Source organism: Anabrus simplex, chromosome 2 (assembly GCF_040414725.1).
Source record: "Anabrus simplex isolate iqAnaSimp1 chromosome 2, ASM4041472v1, whole genome shotgun sequence".
Classification (NCBI taxonomy): Eukaryota; Metazoa; Arthropoda; class Insecta; order Orthoptera; family Tettigoniidae; genus Anabrus; species Anabrus simplex.
Genome location: NC_090266.1, coordinates 821030913 through 821051781, shown reverse-complemented (window position 1 = coordinate 821051781; position 20869 = coordinate 821030913). Strand labels below are relative to the sequence as shown.

At 37.4% G+C, this 20869-nt stretch overlaps 1 protein-coding gene across 1 annotated transcript in view; it reads right to left on the bottom strand.

Annotated features, from left to right (window-relative positions):
- The window catches only part of Argl (Argininosuccinate lyase), a 228375-nt gene that overhangs the window by 136127 nt on the left and 71379 nt on the right, over nt 1–20869 (bottom strand). Inside the window, exons 5-6 of the mRNA XM_067141512.2 lie at nt 8668–8799; nt 1793–1893 (exon numbers count right to left, since the gene is read on the bottom strand). Coding sequence (XP_066997613.2) covers nt 1793–1893; nt 8668–8799 — 233 coding nt within the window. The remainder of the gene's footprint in view (nt 1–1792; nt 1894–8667; nt 8800–20869) is intronic.

Below are 20869 nucleotides of genomic sequence, written 5' to 3'. Positions count from 1 at the left end.
TGAAGAAACAGCACTCGAGACCTCACCACTGAAACCTAAGGTGTGGTTGTGCTTTGTAGATGACACCTTTGTGATCTGGAGCCACGAAAAGGAACAATTACAGCTGTTTCTACAGCATCTGAATAGTATTAACACCAATATTCAGTTCACTATGGAGACAGAAAATGAGGGAAAGCTCCCTTTCCTCGATGTTCTGGTAATGAAGACTGCCGATTTAAACTTGGGACACACAGTATACCGCAAGCCGACCCACACAGATCGCTATCTTCAGAAGACGTTCAACCACCACCCATGACAAAAATACGGAGTGATTAAGACCCTAGCCATCCGTGCTAAGAGAATTTGTCAACCTCAGCACTTAAACAAGGAACTCAGCCACCTCAATAGGGCCCTACTCACTAATGGGTACAGCCCTAAAGATATTAAGCGAGCACTCAATCCCAGACGTCCAACAACCAAGAAGAAAGAAGAGGAGCAGCCAGCAGCTAAAGCCTTCCTACCATATATTGAGAAAGTAACTGACAGAATAGGGAGGCTACTGGGGTCCCATGGGGTTAAAACCATATACAGGCCGACGAAGAAAATCCAGGAACTGCTTAGGTCTGCCAAAGACAAGGACCATCCTCTCTCCACAGCAGGTGTCTGCAAGATCCCGTGCAGCTGCGGCCAGGTATACTTAGGCACTACCAAATGCAGCATTGCCATATGAATGAAGGAGCATAACAGACATAGCCGGCTGGGACAGACAGATAGATTATCAGTCGCTGAACACTCGCTGCTAGCAGCCCATGACATACAGTACAGCGACACTGAAGTACTGTCAACTACTGTGTCTTATCACGTCTGGCTACAGAGAGAAGCCATTGAAATCTTGAAGCACACCAACACCTTCAACCGTTAGGAGGAATCTGAACGGGTAAACAAAGCCTGGTTTCCAGTCTTGAAAGCTCTAAATCCTGAAGGACATGATAGCTGCGGCAGACCAGAAGAAAGCAAGGCAGGTCAGTGTACACCGGGCTCCCTAATGCTTTAACCATTGGCCGATGAACAGCCAATCAGCGACTGCACCCCCCACCATGGCAGCCAATAGGCGAGCAGCGTGCCGTATCCTGCACTATATAATGAGGTGGAATTACAACAGTACTTCATTCCACTGAGAGCTTCGCTGCTATCGAAGTCAGTCGGAACCCTTGACAATGCCGAATGCAGTCTTTGGTGAAACGTCGGGACATTCACTCGCTCGTGGACCACGGCCTACAAGTCCGGAAAACGCTGACATGATTTGTAACGCCGGCCGTGAAAGCCTCAATTGCTACATATCTTTTCCTTTATTTTCCTATAAATGTTGCGAATGTTATGTCTTGTTATGTATGGCACTTAAAGTTATCACAAAAGTTTCACTAAATTACTTCCATATTTTTAACTATAAACATGATATTTTATATATTTTTCATGAAATTTTTAGAAAATTAACATCAAAAGAACCTGGCGCTGCCTATAATCATTTCCATGCAAATCCATATCCTAAATAATTTATAAGACACACACCAATGGGAATACAGTCACACAGTTGATAAGAAACAAACACACACAGAGAAGTTATTCAGAGCTTATTTTTCCAGATATTTCAAGCCTGTTTAACACCACTTGTGAAGAAAAGAGAAGTGTAACATCTCTTGGTAATTAATTGTTACATGAAATCCAAATATTAGAATATTTAAAAATAAGAACAGTTACACAGAAAGTATATATCTTCATTACAATAATAGAATGCCTGAAGTATGCAGCTCACCTTAGCAACCAGTGACTCCATCTAACAGGCTGAGCTCTCTGAAGATGAGTGTAGCCAGGCATTAGGATATCTTTCTCTTCTGTCGATCGTCGAACCATTTCCTAAAACATTTAACTTCAAATAAAATCAAACAATGGAGAATCTTGCATAAACGAAGTATAAAAGCGCAAGTAGGTTATGAGTAAGTACTGGAGAATATTGATAACTAGCTCAATGAAACTTTGAATCCCCTTGATAATATATTAAATGTTTTAGTGTATGGGAGAAGGGGTACAAAAAGACCTAAATAATCTATTATGCCATAAAGCAATAAGGGCAGAATGGAAGTAACAGGGAAATGTTCAAATATTGCAGAACAGTGCAGGAGGAGTATGGATTTAGTTAAATTATTCTTTAATAAGACAGTTCAGAGGGTCCCAGGTTCAATTCCCAGGCAGTTTGGTGATTTTAACTGCATATGCTTAATTTCTTTGGCTCAGGACCTGGGTGTTGGTGTTCATCTTTATATACTGCCCATCGTCTACATACAATACTTTACACTGACAATCAGTATAGAAACACACAACAGTGAAGAGGGCATATGGCCATAAAACTCGGCCAAATCCACATCATGTGCTGATCCTAGTAGATTAGTAAAAATAAAAATAAAACAAAGGAAGAGGAAGAACTACCCCTCCCCTTGGTCTGAATGTGAAGACTGGTTAGAAGTTCACTCAGTGTACGTAAGAACAACTGAGAAGCTATCTTGTGTTGAGACAGTTGTCCAAGAAAGCCAAGAATAGCGTCCTAGAGGATTCACCTCGATGATGAGGCGTTATATCGTAATCTGAAGGCCTTACGGCTGAGCGGCGGTCACTTGATAGGGAAAAGCCCTTAGGATATGGTTTTAGTATTTCAGAGAGCTTTTTTCCAAGTTTTATAGGAAGAAGAATATTTCGATGATAGAGAACAATTGAGATGAAATCAGCAAGTTTAGTCTAATAAGAGACTGTCAGGGTCAAATTTATAAGTTATGCTAGTTGATTACTAGTTGGTATAGGAGAAGTTGAAGGTTATCTTTTAAAAATCTACAGAAGACACAGGATAGAATACCAAGGAAAAGTGAGCTAACCAACATTAGGGAATGTGTTACTAAGGAATGAATTTTGTTAAAAATCCAAAATAATTACAAGGGTCATTACTTAATTTTATAGATCTGAAGAAACTAAGGACAAGTACAAGCATTCTCTTGGCAGCCCTGTAGTGTAAAGAGTATATTTTAATTGATAGAAGGTAGAGAGCACACACATTTCATTGTTGCAGCTGCAACCAAATTTTAATTGCGCTGTGTCCCTACCATCTACTATACTTTTTTGCTTAATAATTTACAGTTTTTGGAGTGGGCTTGTTAAAGTAATTATTTAAAATATGTTTAATGAAAGTTAAGTTTAGTTGAGGAAAAAACAATGGATGGTGTATTTATGCCAGTTTTAGCATTGGACAGGGCTGAGCAGGTGACCAGATCATGAATGTTGCTCCCACTCACTGTCGCAGTGCAAGTAAGTGTTCCTGCTGTATTGTACGTCAGTGAATGCAGTCTACCCCCACTATGAATCTGTCTGCCTATCTTCCCCAAAGGGAGGAGATATGCAACAATGAAGTATGCACGCTTTTCTTTGCCTTTATTGTTTGTTTTGACTTCAGTACGCACTTTGTTTATTCTCATTCTCTGCTCATCTCAGTTACTTCATCAAATGGTCCTTATGATAATCTGGTCATTTCACCATGGGTGATTCACTGGGTTGGTGATTTTAACTGTGTATGCTTAATTCCTCTGGCTCAGGACCTGGGTGTTTGGTGTTTGTCTGAATACCCTTCATCGACATACAGCACCTTACACTAACAATCAGCACAGAAACATGGAACAGTGAATACAGCATACGGCTGTGAAACTTGGAAAAAGTACTTTCGAATTTGCTTTATGTCACACTGACACAGGTAGGTCTTATGGCAATGATGGGATAGGAAAGGGCTAGGAGTGGGAAGGAAGTGACCATGGCCGTAATTAAGGTATAGCCCCAGCATTTGCCTGGTGTGAAAATGGGAAACCATGAAAAACCATCTTGAGGGCTGCCGACAGTGGGGTTCGAACTCACTATCTCCCGGATGCAAACTCACAGCTGCGCACCCCTAAATGCATGGCCAACTTGACTGGTGGAAAAAGTACAGCCAGCTTATCAATAATACTGTTTTAGTAACGTAAGAAACCATAATTGCATACGCAAAGGGAAAATAACAAATGTACATAAATAAAAAACATCGCAAATCACTACAATTAATTTGTACAATATTATTTTATATGAAATGACCCACCTACATGTATGAAAAACAAATCACCTGATTCCTGCTTATTAATAATTGTACTTGTAAGTAAACAAATTAAACAAACTTTACTTAATGAAGTAGCAAATATTTAAGAATAACTTAAATATTATAAAAACATACATACATACATACATACATACATACATACATACATACATACATACATACATACATACATACATACATACATACATACATACATACATACTGTACCAGTAAAAGAGCCCGACTCTCAGATTAAAATTTAAAGTAGCATGAATATAGTTCTCAGGGCGAAAAACTGGATTAATTGTAGCTAGGGCTCGGTACAGGAGGTAGGGTCCTATCTACAGAAAAACTTTGACTCTGATTGCACAAGAGTTTATTCAAATAAGTCATGAATTTGCACATCACCTCTAAGTAGAAATGGATTGTCTTCCTCGTATTCCAATAGTATGGCTCGGGTTCTCCAGCTCACCAAGCCAAGCTGGTTGAAGCACGTTCCAGAAGACTCCAGGGATTCCAGGGACTCCAGATACTCCAGACAGAGGCAGCTGGACTGTCTGGATTGACGGCAAGTAGAGATGTCTCGAACTCTGAGGCCCGGGTTGAACCCCGGTGATCCAGGCGATGTTGTAGATAGTCATGTACAACCTCAGCCCAATGAGACTGAGAGGATTGATGTTCCCAAGGTCACTAGTAGCACTGAGTCCATGAAAACCTTGGATGATCAACTTATAAGCAGAGTTCTTGATAATTGTACATCAAGACTTCCAACACTCCTAAAACGATATGAGTGGTATTAATAATTTTAGAGTTCATCACTAGGAAAATCCTCGTCCCTGAATAACTTTTGGCAATGAAAATACAAGTCCCTTCTTGTGAAATTATAGTTAAACTCAAAGTTCATTACTGGCGAAGGTGCAAGTCTTTGCCTAAACTCGAATGAAAAACACACGTCCATTCACTTGGAAGTTTGAATATATTTAAAGTTAATCACTGGTGAAATTCATAAAGTCTTTGAGTGACCACTGACGGAAACACAAGTCCTTCCACATAAGTAAATTCACTGTCGAAATTTATAAGTCTTTTAAACCAACACTGGCAAATGTACAAGTCTTTGAGTAAATGTAAGTGAAGTCCTAACTTCGTTTAAAGCCGTTGGAAAGTTAAATTTCATCACTAGCAATGTTAATCAATCACCGTCTATTAGAAGGATGAGTTCCTCAACAGTCGCAAATATTCCATGTAAATAATACAAGTCCATTTCACGAACACTTAGAAAAATTCCAATCTCGAATACTCGTAAATAATACAAGTCCATTCAATGATCACGTAGAAGAGTTCTGGTCTTGAACACATGAAAATAATACAAGTCCATTTAGTGAACACTTAGAAGAATTCGGGTCTTGAACCCATGTAAATAATACAAGTCCATTTCACGAACACTTAGAAAAATTCCAGCTTCGAAGACACGTAAATAATACAAGTCCAAACACTTAGAAAAGTTTCAGTCTCGAAGGCACGTAAATAATACAAGTCCATTCAATTAACACTTGTAAATATTCTAAGTTCAATTACGAAGACTTAGAAAATTTTCTACAACACTCGTAGTCTTATGAGTCCACTTTATAGTACTTGGAAGAATCGTCTTCCCACACTTGTAGAATGACAGAGTTCCATGATGATAGTAGCAGCAAGAGTGTCCCCGCTGACTACTCAGCTGAGACTGTGTGAATAGGCTACAGTAGGTCCTCCTTTTATTCAATCTGGGATGTCTACGTCATAATACGGTTTGATTGAATATCTCCCGAATCCCTTGATGGATTTGCTTGAAACGTGAGCATTGGGACGTTTAGGTGATCCCAAACAAGATGACATATCGCTCGATTTGCTAGCATCATTATTATAGAATTTCAAAATTTTCTCCATCGAACTCTCTAGAACAAGTGACGTGGAATCCAGAAAATACCAGTCAAGGCTGGTAACACGTGTTGAGACGAGCGGGCGGTCTAGCTAGCCCCTGTGGCTACGTCACAGCTCACAGTCGTCATACACTCGCTAGCTGGTCCTCGCTGCTGGTAAACAAACCAGGCGCTCTCGGAACATTACGCGTGGTAAATAAACGTAACTTATGCTCAAAAAATACTTATGTACAGGTCGTAACCGGTACAATACATACATACATACATACATACATACATACATACATACATACATACATACATACATACATACATACATACATACTATACTGGGAACACTGGTACAGAATTAAGGCTCCGCATTTCAAACTTAAAACTTCACGCTGTGCACTGACTCAACAGCAGGCAACAGCCAGATACAGCAAGCGGCTCGTGTGTGTGACGTGGAGCGGGTGACGTCACAGCCTGCCTCCTCGTGGCAGAAAGACAACGTCAGCGTGGAACATTTGAAATGTTCTTCATTTCATAACTTAGTAATGTTTGGATCAAATCAACAACGTCATCATGTAGCCACATATTTTACCTTCTTTTCTACAAAGTTTGGTAGAAATCCAATGTGAGCCAACGGAGTTATTAAACGAAATGTAATGACAGATTTTTTTGCTCAATTTGAGTATAAATACAGGGCCAATTCCCTAGGCAAATCAGTTGGTGTGTGTCCGCCAGCGGACAAGAGTGCATGTCTTCAGTACCACAGTCGAACTACGTCGGTCGGCTCGTGGGGACTGCGACGTTATGCCGAATTATATTTTTTCACAGAGTTCCAGACTTCAGCTCTGCAGCACTGAGTTCGAACTTGTAAAAATTTCTGCACCTTATAAGTAATAATCTCATTTCATCAAGTTCAGACTTTAACTCTGCAACATTGAGTGTGGACTCATGAATTTTTCTGCGAATCGTGAGTGATAGAATTTTGCTGTAATTCGCCATATATTTCCAAGGGACTTATTATTTGAATGAGTGTTTCAAACTTGCATTTATTTACAAGTGCTCATAACTCAAGGTTAACAAAATGACTTGAACAGTGATAGATTTTGAACAGTGTTTTATCTGGCCAAGTGTTTAAAATAATTTTGAGAATTGTTTATGCTTTCAAACTTAGAATTTCTCAGACTCTGACAAGTGATTGATTACTGAATTTACGTCAATTCGTGACTATGTCACTGGACTTGTAAAATTAGTGTGATTTTCAAATATCTTGTAAATATCATTGTAAACATTGAACTGTGCATTTATGACAGACAGTGAACTACGTATTTGAATTGTGCATTACTGGTAGATATTGGACTGTGTATTTAAACTGCGTATTTATGACAGACAGCAAACTGTGTATTTAGTCTTTGCATTTATGATAAGCAGTGGACTGTGCATTTGAACTGTGTGTTTACGATAGACAATATACCTTTCGTATGATCGAACTATGGACTGTTGAGGAATAGAATCCATTTCAGTTAATTTCAAGTTAACATTTATAAACCAGATTGTTTTTACGGATGGCGGATTTTCATTTTTTCCAAGTGATTGAGTTTAAATATCACAGAAACTTAAAATATTTTATGTGTAATAATTTCAGACTGTTCCAAGTGTCACATTTTCCAAACTTATTTAGTCAACTTTATTGACATTCGATGACACTAAATTTCAAGTGATTCTTTAGTTTATGAGTTCAATCCCATTAACATTCAGCTCTGTTGATTTAAATCCAAGGTGTTAAAATTGTACGGGATGTCTCATAGAACTCAGTTCAAGTGATTAACGATAAAACACGGGATTGATTTTAGTGAACAATCTACCATGTGATGATTCTTCACTTATGCCATTTTTATATGTTTTAAATCTTATTTGAACCCATTACTAAGTCTCATTTTTGTCTGTGCAGAAACTGCTTTCCGTGTTAGCACATCTCAGGTTTAAGTGTGTACAGTCATGAGTCATTTTTCCTGCTACCAAGTCTCGATGCCCATGCTCCTACGCCATCTAGACCTTCCAGACATCGTATAGATATTCGAGAACCTCTACAATTTCCATCGTGGTTCCATGGTGCAAAAAGGAGACTGATGGTAGTACTAGGAGAGCAGCCGGATTTCGAGTACATCACCAGCCCAGGACGAGGAAAGAACGTTTACCAGTGTATCTGCTGTACAGGGGTGATATAAATTTTGAACTTTGTTAATAAACTGAAAATTTTAGTGAACTTAAGAATCATTTCAAGGAAACCTCTCTCCCTCTGTAAGCACTCCATTCAGAAACCGTACACGCCCTGCGTCTGGTCTTATGCTCACCGTAGATAAAGTACGACATTTACTGTTACAATACATACATACAATATTTAACTAATGCATCTCCGATATATTAGACACTGAAGTAATGCTGAAGGAGAGAAGAAATCTTTACAGACATTCCCAAAGGGCTGTTTTTCTCCTTCAAAGAGCAGTTACCACCACCATCCCCATCTTTTCAAAGTATTGTTTAAACATACCATTGATCAGAACTAAGACTCCTAAAACTTGCTACATGATCTTAAGCAAGAAAATTTCAACTGCTTACCTTGACTAACTGCCGAAGATACTTGTCTAGATTACCTATCCTTGACCGAAGCCATAGTCTCAGATCTGTGTTTGACTGATCATTGCGACTTCTCCCAGTATGAAGCTTTGTTGCTGGTAATCCTATGAGCTCCTGAAAAATACCATATTCAATCAATATCTTAAAATCTTGACTACTTTCAAAAGAAAATGCACGTATCCCTATTTTGTCATGTTAATAGGCACTGAACAAATACAAGGATTAATCGGCTTTGGGAAATTTAAATATATGCATAAATACTTATCAGTGTAGCATGGCAAGCCTATTCATGTCAGCAACCTAGTTTATGAGCTTATGCAGGCTAACTAGGTGCCCCCTGTGCAAATATCACATTGGTGTCTTCTGCTTCTACCACTGTTTAATAAAGAAAAAAAACCATCTCTGTCCAGACCATGAAGTCGCTAGATGAGTGGGAGGTAAATACTCGGTGTCTGGTCATGTTTGCCTCCAGGAATTAACCCGACACTCATTTTTGTTGTAGGCTGAGTGAACCCCACTGTTATGTGTGAGCGCAAGCGGGTTCAGAGTGAACACCTTCAATGCACGTTTACATAAGCCAAGACCATACCATCACCATTCTACATCAACAATAGTCGATGACAGTTACAACTGCATTAGCAAGTGTTCCATTATGAAGGATGTTCCCCAGCTCTTCAACCAACTTAAATCTACTAATAAGTCTATTCCATCCATCCTAAAACACTGCAAGATTATGTAAACTAAAACCAGCAAGTTCTAAATGTTTTCATTGTCAAACATATTTTAATTCAACTATGTCATGTATCAAGTTGTTTGAATCAGGGCCGACAATCAAGTTCCGTGTTCCAGAAACACACGGTAATAATTCTAAATTAGACCCAAAATCTTTCTTACATACTAAGCATCTCAAGCCAATGTATAATTTCAGCTGATTACCAAACGTTTCATGTGATTGTGTAGTTATAATAGTCAACAAGTTTTGTTTTTTTAAAAAAAGGTTCAAGTATTCCAGTTGATTGTGGCAAGACCGCTTGACAAGTCTATGCCGAGTTGTACAAACATACGACAATATTTTTACTCATATCCAAGAACATTAATTTGCCATGTGTTTCATACCAGTGTATAAACTTTCAATCAATATGTATATTCTCAACTATGATATTGCATTTGTTTCCAATAGATTGAAACGAGACCAACAGTTCTATTCTGTGTTCCACGAACACATGACAATTTTTTGAAACCAAAACCAAGTACTTTTAAATGCCAAGTGGTTTGTCTTTGTACATTCAGTGTACTGTATATATGTTTCAACTAGTTTAGTCAGATGGAGGCAGGACTCTCAAGCTCAGGAACATTCTTGAAATGCCAATTGTTTAATATCGTTGTAAGTGTTTCATATCGTATGTGTGTGTTTTCAACCAGTGCATGTGTTTCCAGTGTTCTGTGTCCATGAACGCGCGACAGTTCAGGCCAGAACAATGTCTATGTACATTTTGTTTCATTGTGTGTGTATTTCATCCAGTTTTTCAGATTGAAACAGGACTGTCAAGTCCAAGAACGCTCTTAGAGAGCCAAGGTTTCATATCATTATAAGTGTTCATGTCGTGTTTGTATATAATTTCAACCAGTGCATGTGCCTCCAGTGTTCTGTGTTCCATGAACACAAGACAGTTTAAGCCAGAACTAAGAAATTTTTAAGTTCCAAGTGCTGCTTGCCATGTGTACATTACATTTCAAGGTAATGTCTTGCAACCCATTGATGTGTTTCCATGCAATCGCCTATAGGTACATAATTTTTTATTATGATGATTATTATCAGATTCCCCTTGATTTGATTTTCAACAAGAAGTGATGATGACTCCAAAGGAGTCGAAACCGGTCTTCTTATAATTTAATATATTTTACAATGTGTTGAATGGTGGAACATCCCTCAAACTCTATCTTACAAGCAATAAACTATGCCTCTAGTCAGAATAAAGATTCGTATGAGTTTGTGTGCCCTGCGTGAGAGGTTGTCTCATCGCGCGACCAGTATCATTGGTGTTATGTTGAAGTCAAGAGGGAAACTTTCTCCTGTTGTAGGCATTGGTATTTGACTTAAGTCGCGTGCAAAACTTTCTCCATTTGCAATTACTCATAAATGAGTCTTCAAAAATTAAGAGTCGCAGCAGAATGCTGAGTAATAAGCTCTATTACCGGGTGAGTTGGCCATGCATTTAGAGTCGGGCAGCTGTGAGCTTGCATCCGGGAGATAGTGGGTTCAAATCCCACTGTTGGCAGCCCTGAAGATGGTTTTCTGTGGTTTCCCATTTTTACACCAGGTAAATACTGGGGCTGTACCTTAATTACGGTCATGGCCGCTTCCTTCCCACCTCTAGGCCTTCCCTATTCCATCGTCACCATAAGACCTATCTGTGTCTGTGCAATGTAAAGCAAATAGCAAATATATATATATATAAAAAGCTGTATTACAAACTCCAGCTAACTCAAATGTTAGAGAGAAGACGTATTGCATTCTTAATGCACCTGTCAGAAAGTTCTTTATTAATAACAATATTATTGGTTCTGTGCCTCAATAACAACTTTTTACAGTTTTTACTCATGCCGAGGTGCCAGAATTTTGTCCCACAGGAGTTCTTTTACATACCAGTAAATGTACGGCTGATGTATTTGAGCACTTTCGAATACCACCAGGCTGAGCCAGGATCAAACCTGCCAACTTGGACTCAGAGAGCCAGCGCCTTAACCGTCTGAGTCATTCAGTCTGGCACTCTTGTGAATATTACGTGCTGACATGTGACTGAACTAATGACTAATTTCCATTAAGTAGTAATTTTTTCTGTAAAATGTGACTAATCATTTCATTTTTTAATCTAAAATGTATAACGCAGACTTTGAGTTTTTTTTTTTTTTGCTAGGGGCTTTACGTCGCACCGACACAGATAGGTCTTATGGCGACGATGTCTTTGAGTTTCATTTTAGTTTAATGTGAGAGAAAGTCTCACATGCGACCACTCGTGCTAGCGACCACTTGCAAGTTGAATCAACAAAGTGTCCACCCTCTGTTTGAATACAGACCACAGATTCTCACTAGATCATATCCTGAAGACACTCTGATACTCCTTACTTACCATACATGCAGTAGGGGCAATAAAATTCTCACACAGAGAGTTATTTAGTTCAAACAAGATAGATAAACATTACCATGCATCAGTGACTCAGGTTTTTTTCAGAAAGCAAACTTATAGGTAGACCCTTCACAACATCCTCAACAGTTAGATAATTAAAAAAATAAGCATTTTGGTCCACATTGATAAAACTTCCTTTTCTTTTTGAAATTATCCTATATTTTTGTTAAATCCTATATAATATACATTCAGGAAGAGGAGTAAGGAAAAGAAGAGTAATTATTAAAATTGTAATTAATTCTTAATGTCATCCTCTACAGTCAGATAATTAGGAAATTAAGCATTTTGGCCCTCACTGATATAACCCCTTTTTCTTCTTGAAATTTCCTATATTTTTGTTGCATTATGTATAACATACAGTCAGGAAGAGGAGGAAAGAAAGGTAAAGTCGTTATTCAAATTGTAATTCACTGTACAAAATAAGGTTTGTTTTAATTCTTCTTCTCAGCCGGGCTGAGTGGTTCACATGGTTGAGGCGCTGGCCTTCTGACTCCAACTTGGCAGGTTCGATCCTGGCTCAGTCCGGTGGTATTTCAAGGTGCTCAAATACGTCAGCCTCGTGTCGGTGAATTTACTGGCACGTAAAAGAACTCCTGCTTGACTAAAATCCGGCACCTTGGCGTCTCTGAAAACCATAAAAGTATTTAGTGGGACATAAAGCAAGTAACATCATCATTCTTCTTCTTCTTATTCTTCTTTAGTTGTTGGTATGTGTGGAATATGCCTTTTATTAATTCCTCTGCTTCAACTGCTTGAAGGTTTACCTTATGGCACATATTAGCAGTCCCAAGAGAGATTCTATTTCAGCTTTTCTAATGCAGAGTGTCAAGACATACCCTTTATTGCAGTTACGAGATGGTAAATAAACTGAATGTAATATCTCGTATGGATGCAGATAGGTGTACAGAAGAGAGCTTCATCTGGCTAATTGCAGCTAGTTGACTCATTAATCATGCTTGCCAGGCTGTGTATTTTACACAAGATGGGATTCAAAAATTCAGAGACTGGCATGTAGTTCCTTGTGTGAATATTTTAAAATCTTAGCCAACTACACGCATTAAACCACATTGGTAAAGCTTCTGGAACCTCCAGTTATGCCTCTTGCAATAGTTCTTTTGCTTCATTTGATGATACAAAATGACTTCTCTTCAGATCCTTGGGAAGAGGTAAAAGTTGCAGAGGTCTAAGTCAGGTGAATAGGTGGAAATTTGAAGCACATAAGTTCCATATTTGGCAAAAAGTCTGTGACTGTTAGTGAATGATGAGCAGTCACATTGTCCTGGAGAAGATTCCATTGTACACTTGAACACATCTCAAGCTGCTTTTGAAAGGTGTTCTCTTGCAAACACAGTACAATATCTAGATACAGCTCCCTGTTTAAGTGTTTTGCTGCATAATTACTTTGATCCATCTATGCAGTCATAAGTTGACCAGAGTACTAATTTCCCTACAAAAGTTTCCTTTCTCTCTTTCAAACACCACTAGCACTATAACACTTTCATTGCATAGTCATTTAACATTGCAGTTAACATTGAAAAGTCTCCAAAGATGTCTTTGCCAAATGACGATAAAACTTGATGTATACATGCTGCTTTTGAAGAATCTACCGTACATTTCTTGCTTCGCAGCATGAACATGACTAATGAGAAGAAGAATGCCTTTGCAGATGTCTCTGTTTTGTGGTTCATCATCATCATCATCATTAATGTCCACTCCAGTCGCCCGGGTGTGGTTAACAAGCCTCCTCCACTCCTTTCTGTCCTTCCACTTTCCCTGCTCCATTATTTCCGCCACAACCAATCCAGCTTCTCTAATGTCCTTCCAAATGTGATCCATCCACCTTCTTCTCGGTCTTCCAACTGGTCTCTTTCCCTTAACTTCTCTTTCCAATTCTCTTCTTGCTACCCGTTCCTTTCCCATTCTTTTTACATGTCCAAACCATCTCAGTCTTGCTTTCTGTATGTCTGTACCAACGGTTCTATATTTAGCTCTTCTCTGATTTTAATATTTTGAATTCTACCTCTTCTTGTTTGTTTAACCAATGTTCTTAAAAATTTCATTTCTACTGCTTGGATCTTACTATCTTGTCTCTTATTAGTTACAAGTGTTTCTAGTCCATATGTTATAATTGGTATGAAATACTGTTTATATAATGTTAATTTTCTTCTCTTGGGTACTTTGTCATCCCATAAAAGCTCTCTGACTTGACGATAAAATGTTGTACCTTTACTTAGTCTGTTATTAATTTCAGGGTTGAGTTCATTACTTCCATTAATAATGCTACCCAGATATGTAAACTGTTCTACATTCTCTAACTGTTCTCTGTCTATGTTCACTTGCCTTCTCTTTTTTCTCTTTTCCACAGTGCATGACTACAGTTCTCTTTACTAATTACCATTCCAAACTCCTTCAGATTTTCATTCCAAATGTCCAGTCTCCTTTGTACTTCCTTTTCTCCCTTTGCCCAAATCACCACATCATCTGCAAATACCAAAGCATTCAATTCATTACTACTGATACTCTGTTTTACACATTTCATGATTTCATCCATCAAGATAATAACAATAATGGTGACAGTGCACTTCCTTGCTTGAGACCCCTTTATGTATAAAATGTTTCAGAGTCACCGCTCCCCACTTGTACACTGCTTTTACTCTCATGATACAACATTTTTATCTTGTTAATTAATGATTTTGGTACATTCCTTTCCAGTAGGCATTCCCATACATGTTTTCTCTTTACTGTATCATAAGCTTTTTCCAAATCCAAAAATATGAATATGATTTCCTTGTTCCTTTCCAGATGCTTTTCCATTATCACTCTCACTGTAAATATCAAGTCTACTGTTGACCTATTTGGTCTAAAGCCATATTGTTCTTCCTCTAACTGTGTTTCTATTATATCCCTCAGTCTTTTGTCTATGACTTTCTCCATTATTTTTAGCCCATGTGATAATAGGTTTATACCTCTATAATTTTCACATTTCTTCCTATTTCCTGTTTTGAACAGTGGTACAATGATTCCTTGTTGCCAATCTTCAGGTATCCTTTCATCCTTCCATATGGCATTGAGGGTTCTGTATAGCCACTGTAGTCCAATGCTTCCTGCTGCCTTAATCATATCAGCATTGAATTTGTCTTTTCCACTTGCTTTACCTTTGGTCATTGCTTTCACTGCCCTTTCAAGTTCCAACCATGTTATCGGGTTCTCTTCTTTTTCTCCATCTATTATTTCCAGTTTTTTATCTCCTTCTTCCTCCGCGCAGTCATCCTCATTATAAAGTTTTTCAAAATACTTTGCCATCATCTTCTGAAGACCCTTTTCGTCATGTGTTATGGATCCATGTTCTCTCTCTAATGCCTTGATTTTTTCTTGATTTATTCTTTTCAATTTTATTACTCTGTATAATAGTTTCTGACTGCCTCGACTATCTTGCTCAATTTTGTTCGTAAACTCTCCCCAACATTTCTCCTTTTCTTCCTTGATACTCCTTTTTACTTGTAGTTTCAATCTTTTGTATTCCACATGTAAACTTTCTATCTTATTCTTGTCCCTCTGATACGTTTTTTGCTTTTCCTTATCCATTTCTTTCTTCACCTTGTTCCTTTCTTTTATTTCTTTTTTTATTTTGTCTGTCCACCACAGTGTCTCCTTTCCCTTAACCTTTGCTTTTGTTTTCCCGCATACCTCAAGTGCTGCTTCCACAAATGTCTGTCTTAAATTGTCCCACTCTTCTTTTCCACTTTGTATTTCAATGTTCGGCAACTCACCTTTTATACAATCTTGGAATGTCATTTTTTTATCCTCCTCCTCCAATTCCTAAATCCTGATCTTTGGTTTCTTCTTCAATACAATTTTAGGGATTTTTACTTGTTTTAATTCCACAATTAATAATCTATGATCACCTTTCATATTTTCACTGGGAATTGTCTTCGTACCGGTATTCATGACATATCTTCTCCATTCTCGGTCTGTTATTATAAAATCGATGAGTGTTCCATACTGTCCATCCCAATTATATCGGCTGATTTTATGGCTATTCCTCTTCAGAAACCATGTGTTCTTTATTATCAGGTTATTTCTGGTGCAAAAGTCCAACAGTTTCTCTCCATCTTCATTTCTATTGCCATACCCACGTGGGCCCAGTACATTCTCATATCCCATTCTATCAGTTCCCACATGAGCATTCAGATCTCCCATTACCATGATCCCATCTCCAACAATATGTGTTTCCAGATCATTGAGGAACTCTTCTTTCTCTTCCACTCTACATCCTGTCTGTGGAGCATACACCTGTATTATCTTCAGTAGTTCTTTATTGGTTCTTAAAATGTTTGATTTCCTGATGGGGAATTGAACCCACATCCTTCCAGGTGAACCGAGTATGCCTTTACCTCCTCAGCTAGGCAGCCACTTCTACTTCATATAGAAAATAACTTAAAAGTGAATTATTACAAGTGGCTTAACATGTTTCACCCTAAATTATTTTTCATTGAAATGAGAGATAAATGCATAAAAATTAATTATGGAGTTTGTAAGTACTCGTCAAGCAGGGAAGGGGTATTGCTACAAACCAGTATGTCAGTAGTATCCTTCTTCACAAACATCAGAGATATCCACTTCTTTCAAAATCAATGTGAGTCAACTCCAGAATTCTTATTTATTTATGAATTAAATTATATTAGTAGATCATGCAATAATTCCAAATGTGGCTTTTGTATAAACTGTAAAAGACATGAGATATGTATGGCAATGTTTCATTTGGTACTCTCTGTGGTGCGTATTTTTGAATAATTTTTATGCCAGAAGATTTTGAATTGGTTATAAAGATATGACTTTCACACCATCCACTTTAGATTGGATCAGTCATCAAGCACCATAGAATCTGTACTCTCATAAAGAGCTGCAAAAATAGTTCAGAAGTTATATTCAAACAAGGGTTCATAGGAACCTCTCTCCAACTCTGGGAATTATTGCATTCCTAGTTGCAACTGCAATTCCTATTTGATCCCTTTCCATTAGGCATTAATATTTTCTTTTAGAGGGAAAAGATTGTATTGAGATCCTATATCCTTTTGGGAGGATGTCCAAGAATCTGGGTTAAAAAGATAAACAAATAAAACTAATTTTAATAAAGAGATAAATTATGCCACAATACAAACCATATCTGAAAAACATGATATTCTTCTGGTATTTCATAATAATCTGATCATAATCATTGAAAAGGCATTGATGTCCATACATATATTTCAAAGAAAGTTAATAACGAGGAAATTCATTTTGTCAGACTTGATATATTTTAAATGTAAATATACTTAATTCTACTAAAAAGCATATGTCATAATTTCACTTATGTGAATACCATGTATGGTTAGAAAAATCAAATTTCAGAGAGAATGAGAAATACTACAAAACTTGATCTACGCTAGAATGAAAGGTATGCATTCCGCAACAGTCTAAGTTACCTGTAATAATCCAATGCAGGTTTCTTTTTTTTCGACTTTGAGGACCCCCTCTTCAATTAGGATCAATTGTCATCTCCGCAAGTATATATGTGTTGTCAGCAACAATATCATGAATAATGGGTTCAGATTAACTAAATGCAAGGACAATTTTACCTTAAGGAATGATTTTTTAAAGTGTATTTTAAATATTTGAAATAAAGGTTCAGAATTTGCCAAATGAGAAAGAAATTCAGTAATGCCATATCAAGGACATAGAAGTACATCTTTCACATACTTCCTCATGAGTGGGAAAGACGCCATTCACTGATCTTGAGAGTCGACCCCAACCATTCCACCATTATAATTCACCGCCAGGTTGGGTTTCAGTTTCTTCTTCGCTCGTTTTGATTGGACTGTAACAAAATCTGGTCTATCATGCCTAGTTGACAAAAAGTTCACAGGCTTTTTGCCAATCCATCTTACAGCTAGGATTTTGTTCGCTGAAGCAAAAGTAAGTTTGCCCTTCTTCAGCTGTGTTTCCTTGAACTTAGGAGGCATATGTTTCTTGTTTGCCCTAACCGTGCCAATAACATGTGTGTTATGTTCCAGGAGAATCATAAACAAAGACGGTGAACTGTACCAGTTATCCATGTACTGTACAAAGTTTTCCAGACACCCAGAAGATCCTTACACATGTCAATAACAATCCTCTCACTAGCAAATTAACCATTGTAGGTGTATCATCCCTCTTAATCCTTCCCAGCATATATTTTGAAATTCCAGCAATAGCCGTTGTCTGAAGAGCAAACTTTGTGCACCTTTATACCGAATCTTGCTCTCTTGGATGGATTATATTGAATGAACAATAGTCTACCTTTGAATTTCATCATCAGTTCATCAATGCAAATATTTCTCCTGGAGTATACACAAACTTGAATCTAATATTTAGATAAGAAAAGGTTCCACCTTATCAATACAATTTTATTATCAACTACAGGACCGGTTTCGACCCTAAACAGTCATCATCAGCTGTACATTGATACCTTTACATATGTCAAATAATAGTTAATGTGCCTTTCTAAATGGAGAAGCCATGGAGAAGCATTATGTCCAAGCGTCCAAATTGGGCATGTTTGAGAGTAAAATGGTTAATATAATACAATTCAGGTACTTAGGTGTGGAGTTATCTTTTAGGCCTAAAATTTGTTTGTGGAATTTAACTTAAACTTAATTCTAAATTACAAGTACATTAAACACTTTAAAATACATAGTGCTTGTTAAAATCACATATTAAGATACACAGTACATGTTAAAATCCTTTATAATGCCCTATAAAACACTTTCGTTGAAATGAATTTATACGTTTTGCATAAGTCTATCTTCTTGCTTTGAGTCCAATATAGTTACAGAATAAGTCAGTGCTTGTGTTCATAGGCAGTGCTCTCTTAGGATGTCCTATTTTGTGTTAAATACAAGTGGAGACATTTTAACACAAAATAGGACATCCTACGACATTTTAACACAAAATAGGACATCCTAAGAGAGCACTGCCTATGAACACAAGCACTGATTTATTCTGTAACTATAATGGACTCAAAACAAGAACGTAGACTTACGCAAGACGTATAAATTCATTTCAACGAAAGTGTTTTATAGGCATTATTATAAAGGATTTTAACATGTACTGTGTATTTTAGTATGTGATTTTAACAAGCACTATGTATTTTAAAGTGTTTAATGTACTTGTAATTTAGAATTAAGTTTAAGTTAAATTCCACAAACGAATTTTAGGCCTAAAAGATTACTCCACACCTAAGTACCTGAATTGTATTACAGTATATTAACCATTTTACACTCAAACATGCCCAATTTGGATGCTTGGACATAATGCTTATCCATGGCTTCTCCATTTAGAAAGGCACATTAACTACGGTATTATTTGACATATGTAAAGGTATCAATGTACAGCTGATGATGACTGTTTAGGGTCGAAACCGGTCCTGTAGTTAATAATAAAATTGTATTGATAAGGTGGAACCTTTTCTTATCTATATATTAGTGAACTATCAATATGGAAATGAAATTTGTAAATCAAGATAAACTTGAATCTGTCCGAAAGTAAATCTATATCAGGTCTAACCTTTCTTAGTTTGTCGTGCTTTGATTCAGAGGAGTCCATATCAAAATGTAAGAATTTGTTTATAGAAATAAAGCGCTTGAATGGCATGGTTTCACTAAATATGGGAGTTTCTATTGCTCCATGTTTCGATCAGTTATCTTGCATTGCAAGCTTTTTTGTCTGTGACATAAGAATACACAGAGCAAAGTGTACTTTTAGCTGATCTATAGTAACAGGAAATCAATGTTTTTATTCATAAGTATTACTGGTTTCTAGTGAAGCAGATAAATGAGCAAGAAATGCAGAGGCATAGCCATTAGTTTCCTTTGTAACGTTATCCCAGAACTGTGGGGTTAGAAATTTATTCACTACTTCATTTCTCTTGGATTATTCCCCAACCTCCTCCTCACTATAGAGTGAATTTCAGAAACTGGTTTGCATGTTACAGAAACAGGCTTATTGTCAACAAGATCCCAATTCCAAGTATCATTAATAGAGTTCTCACCTACTCTTGTTGCATTCTGGTTTTTCCCGTAGTTTCTATTGGCACTATCACCTCAGAACTGAAATCAGAATATTTTTTTCACTGTCAGATGTAGAAGAAAAAACATTTTCACTCTCCAGAGAATCATTTCCACTTTCAGCATAACTAAGTTCAAGCCATTTACAAATAGCCTCATCCATGCCACGCTTTGATGCTACCATGATTGTTTACAACTAGCGGCAAACTGAGGTGCTTCTTATTTTCCGTATTTCAGCTCAGAGTTACTATTTACACAGAGAAAATAGCTTCAGGTATCATCTGACATCTATCGGGTAGGCTGCAAAACAAACAGAATAAATCTCTCTGACCAGCTAATCACGATAATGAACTTATAAATGTTCTGTGCACCAGGACGGAAGTGTCCATCAAAGTATGTTTCCACCTTACGATCGCAGGATGGAAGGTTCCGTCAAAGTATGGCAATGGGTTAACCGTTTGGCCTACCATTACTTGTGAAAGGAAATATTCCCTTACATACCATTAATTTTCTGTCACTTTAACATAAATGAGACTAATCACTTGAAGACACACATTATAACATTTCTAATATTTTTCAAGTTTTATCATGTTTTTATGGCTTGGAGAAATCATTTTTTGTATGGTACACCAAGAAACAGGTATCAACATGGAGGGCAACCATGCATTTGATGCATTGAAGATAGGTTTCCTTCGTTAGACCCTGTGCGTAACACACCTTGCATCACATGGATCGCACTAATTTCTTCTCTGTAGTACTGTTCTGCAACACTGATGCGGAATGCTGTGAAGTGTTTATTCTATAAAATAATGAATTGCCAGCTGTCTCACAAACTGAGAAAAATGTTGCTACTGTTAAGTTATGTATCGAGGGCTTATTGATTCAACAAATCTGAAAGTGCTGATGTGACAG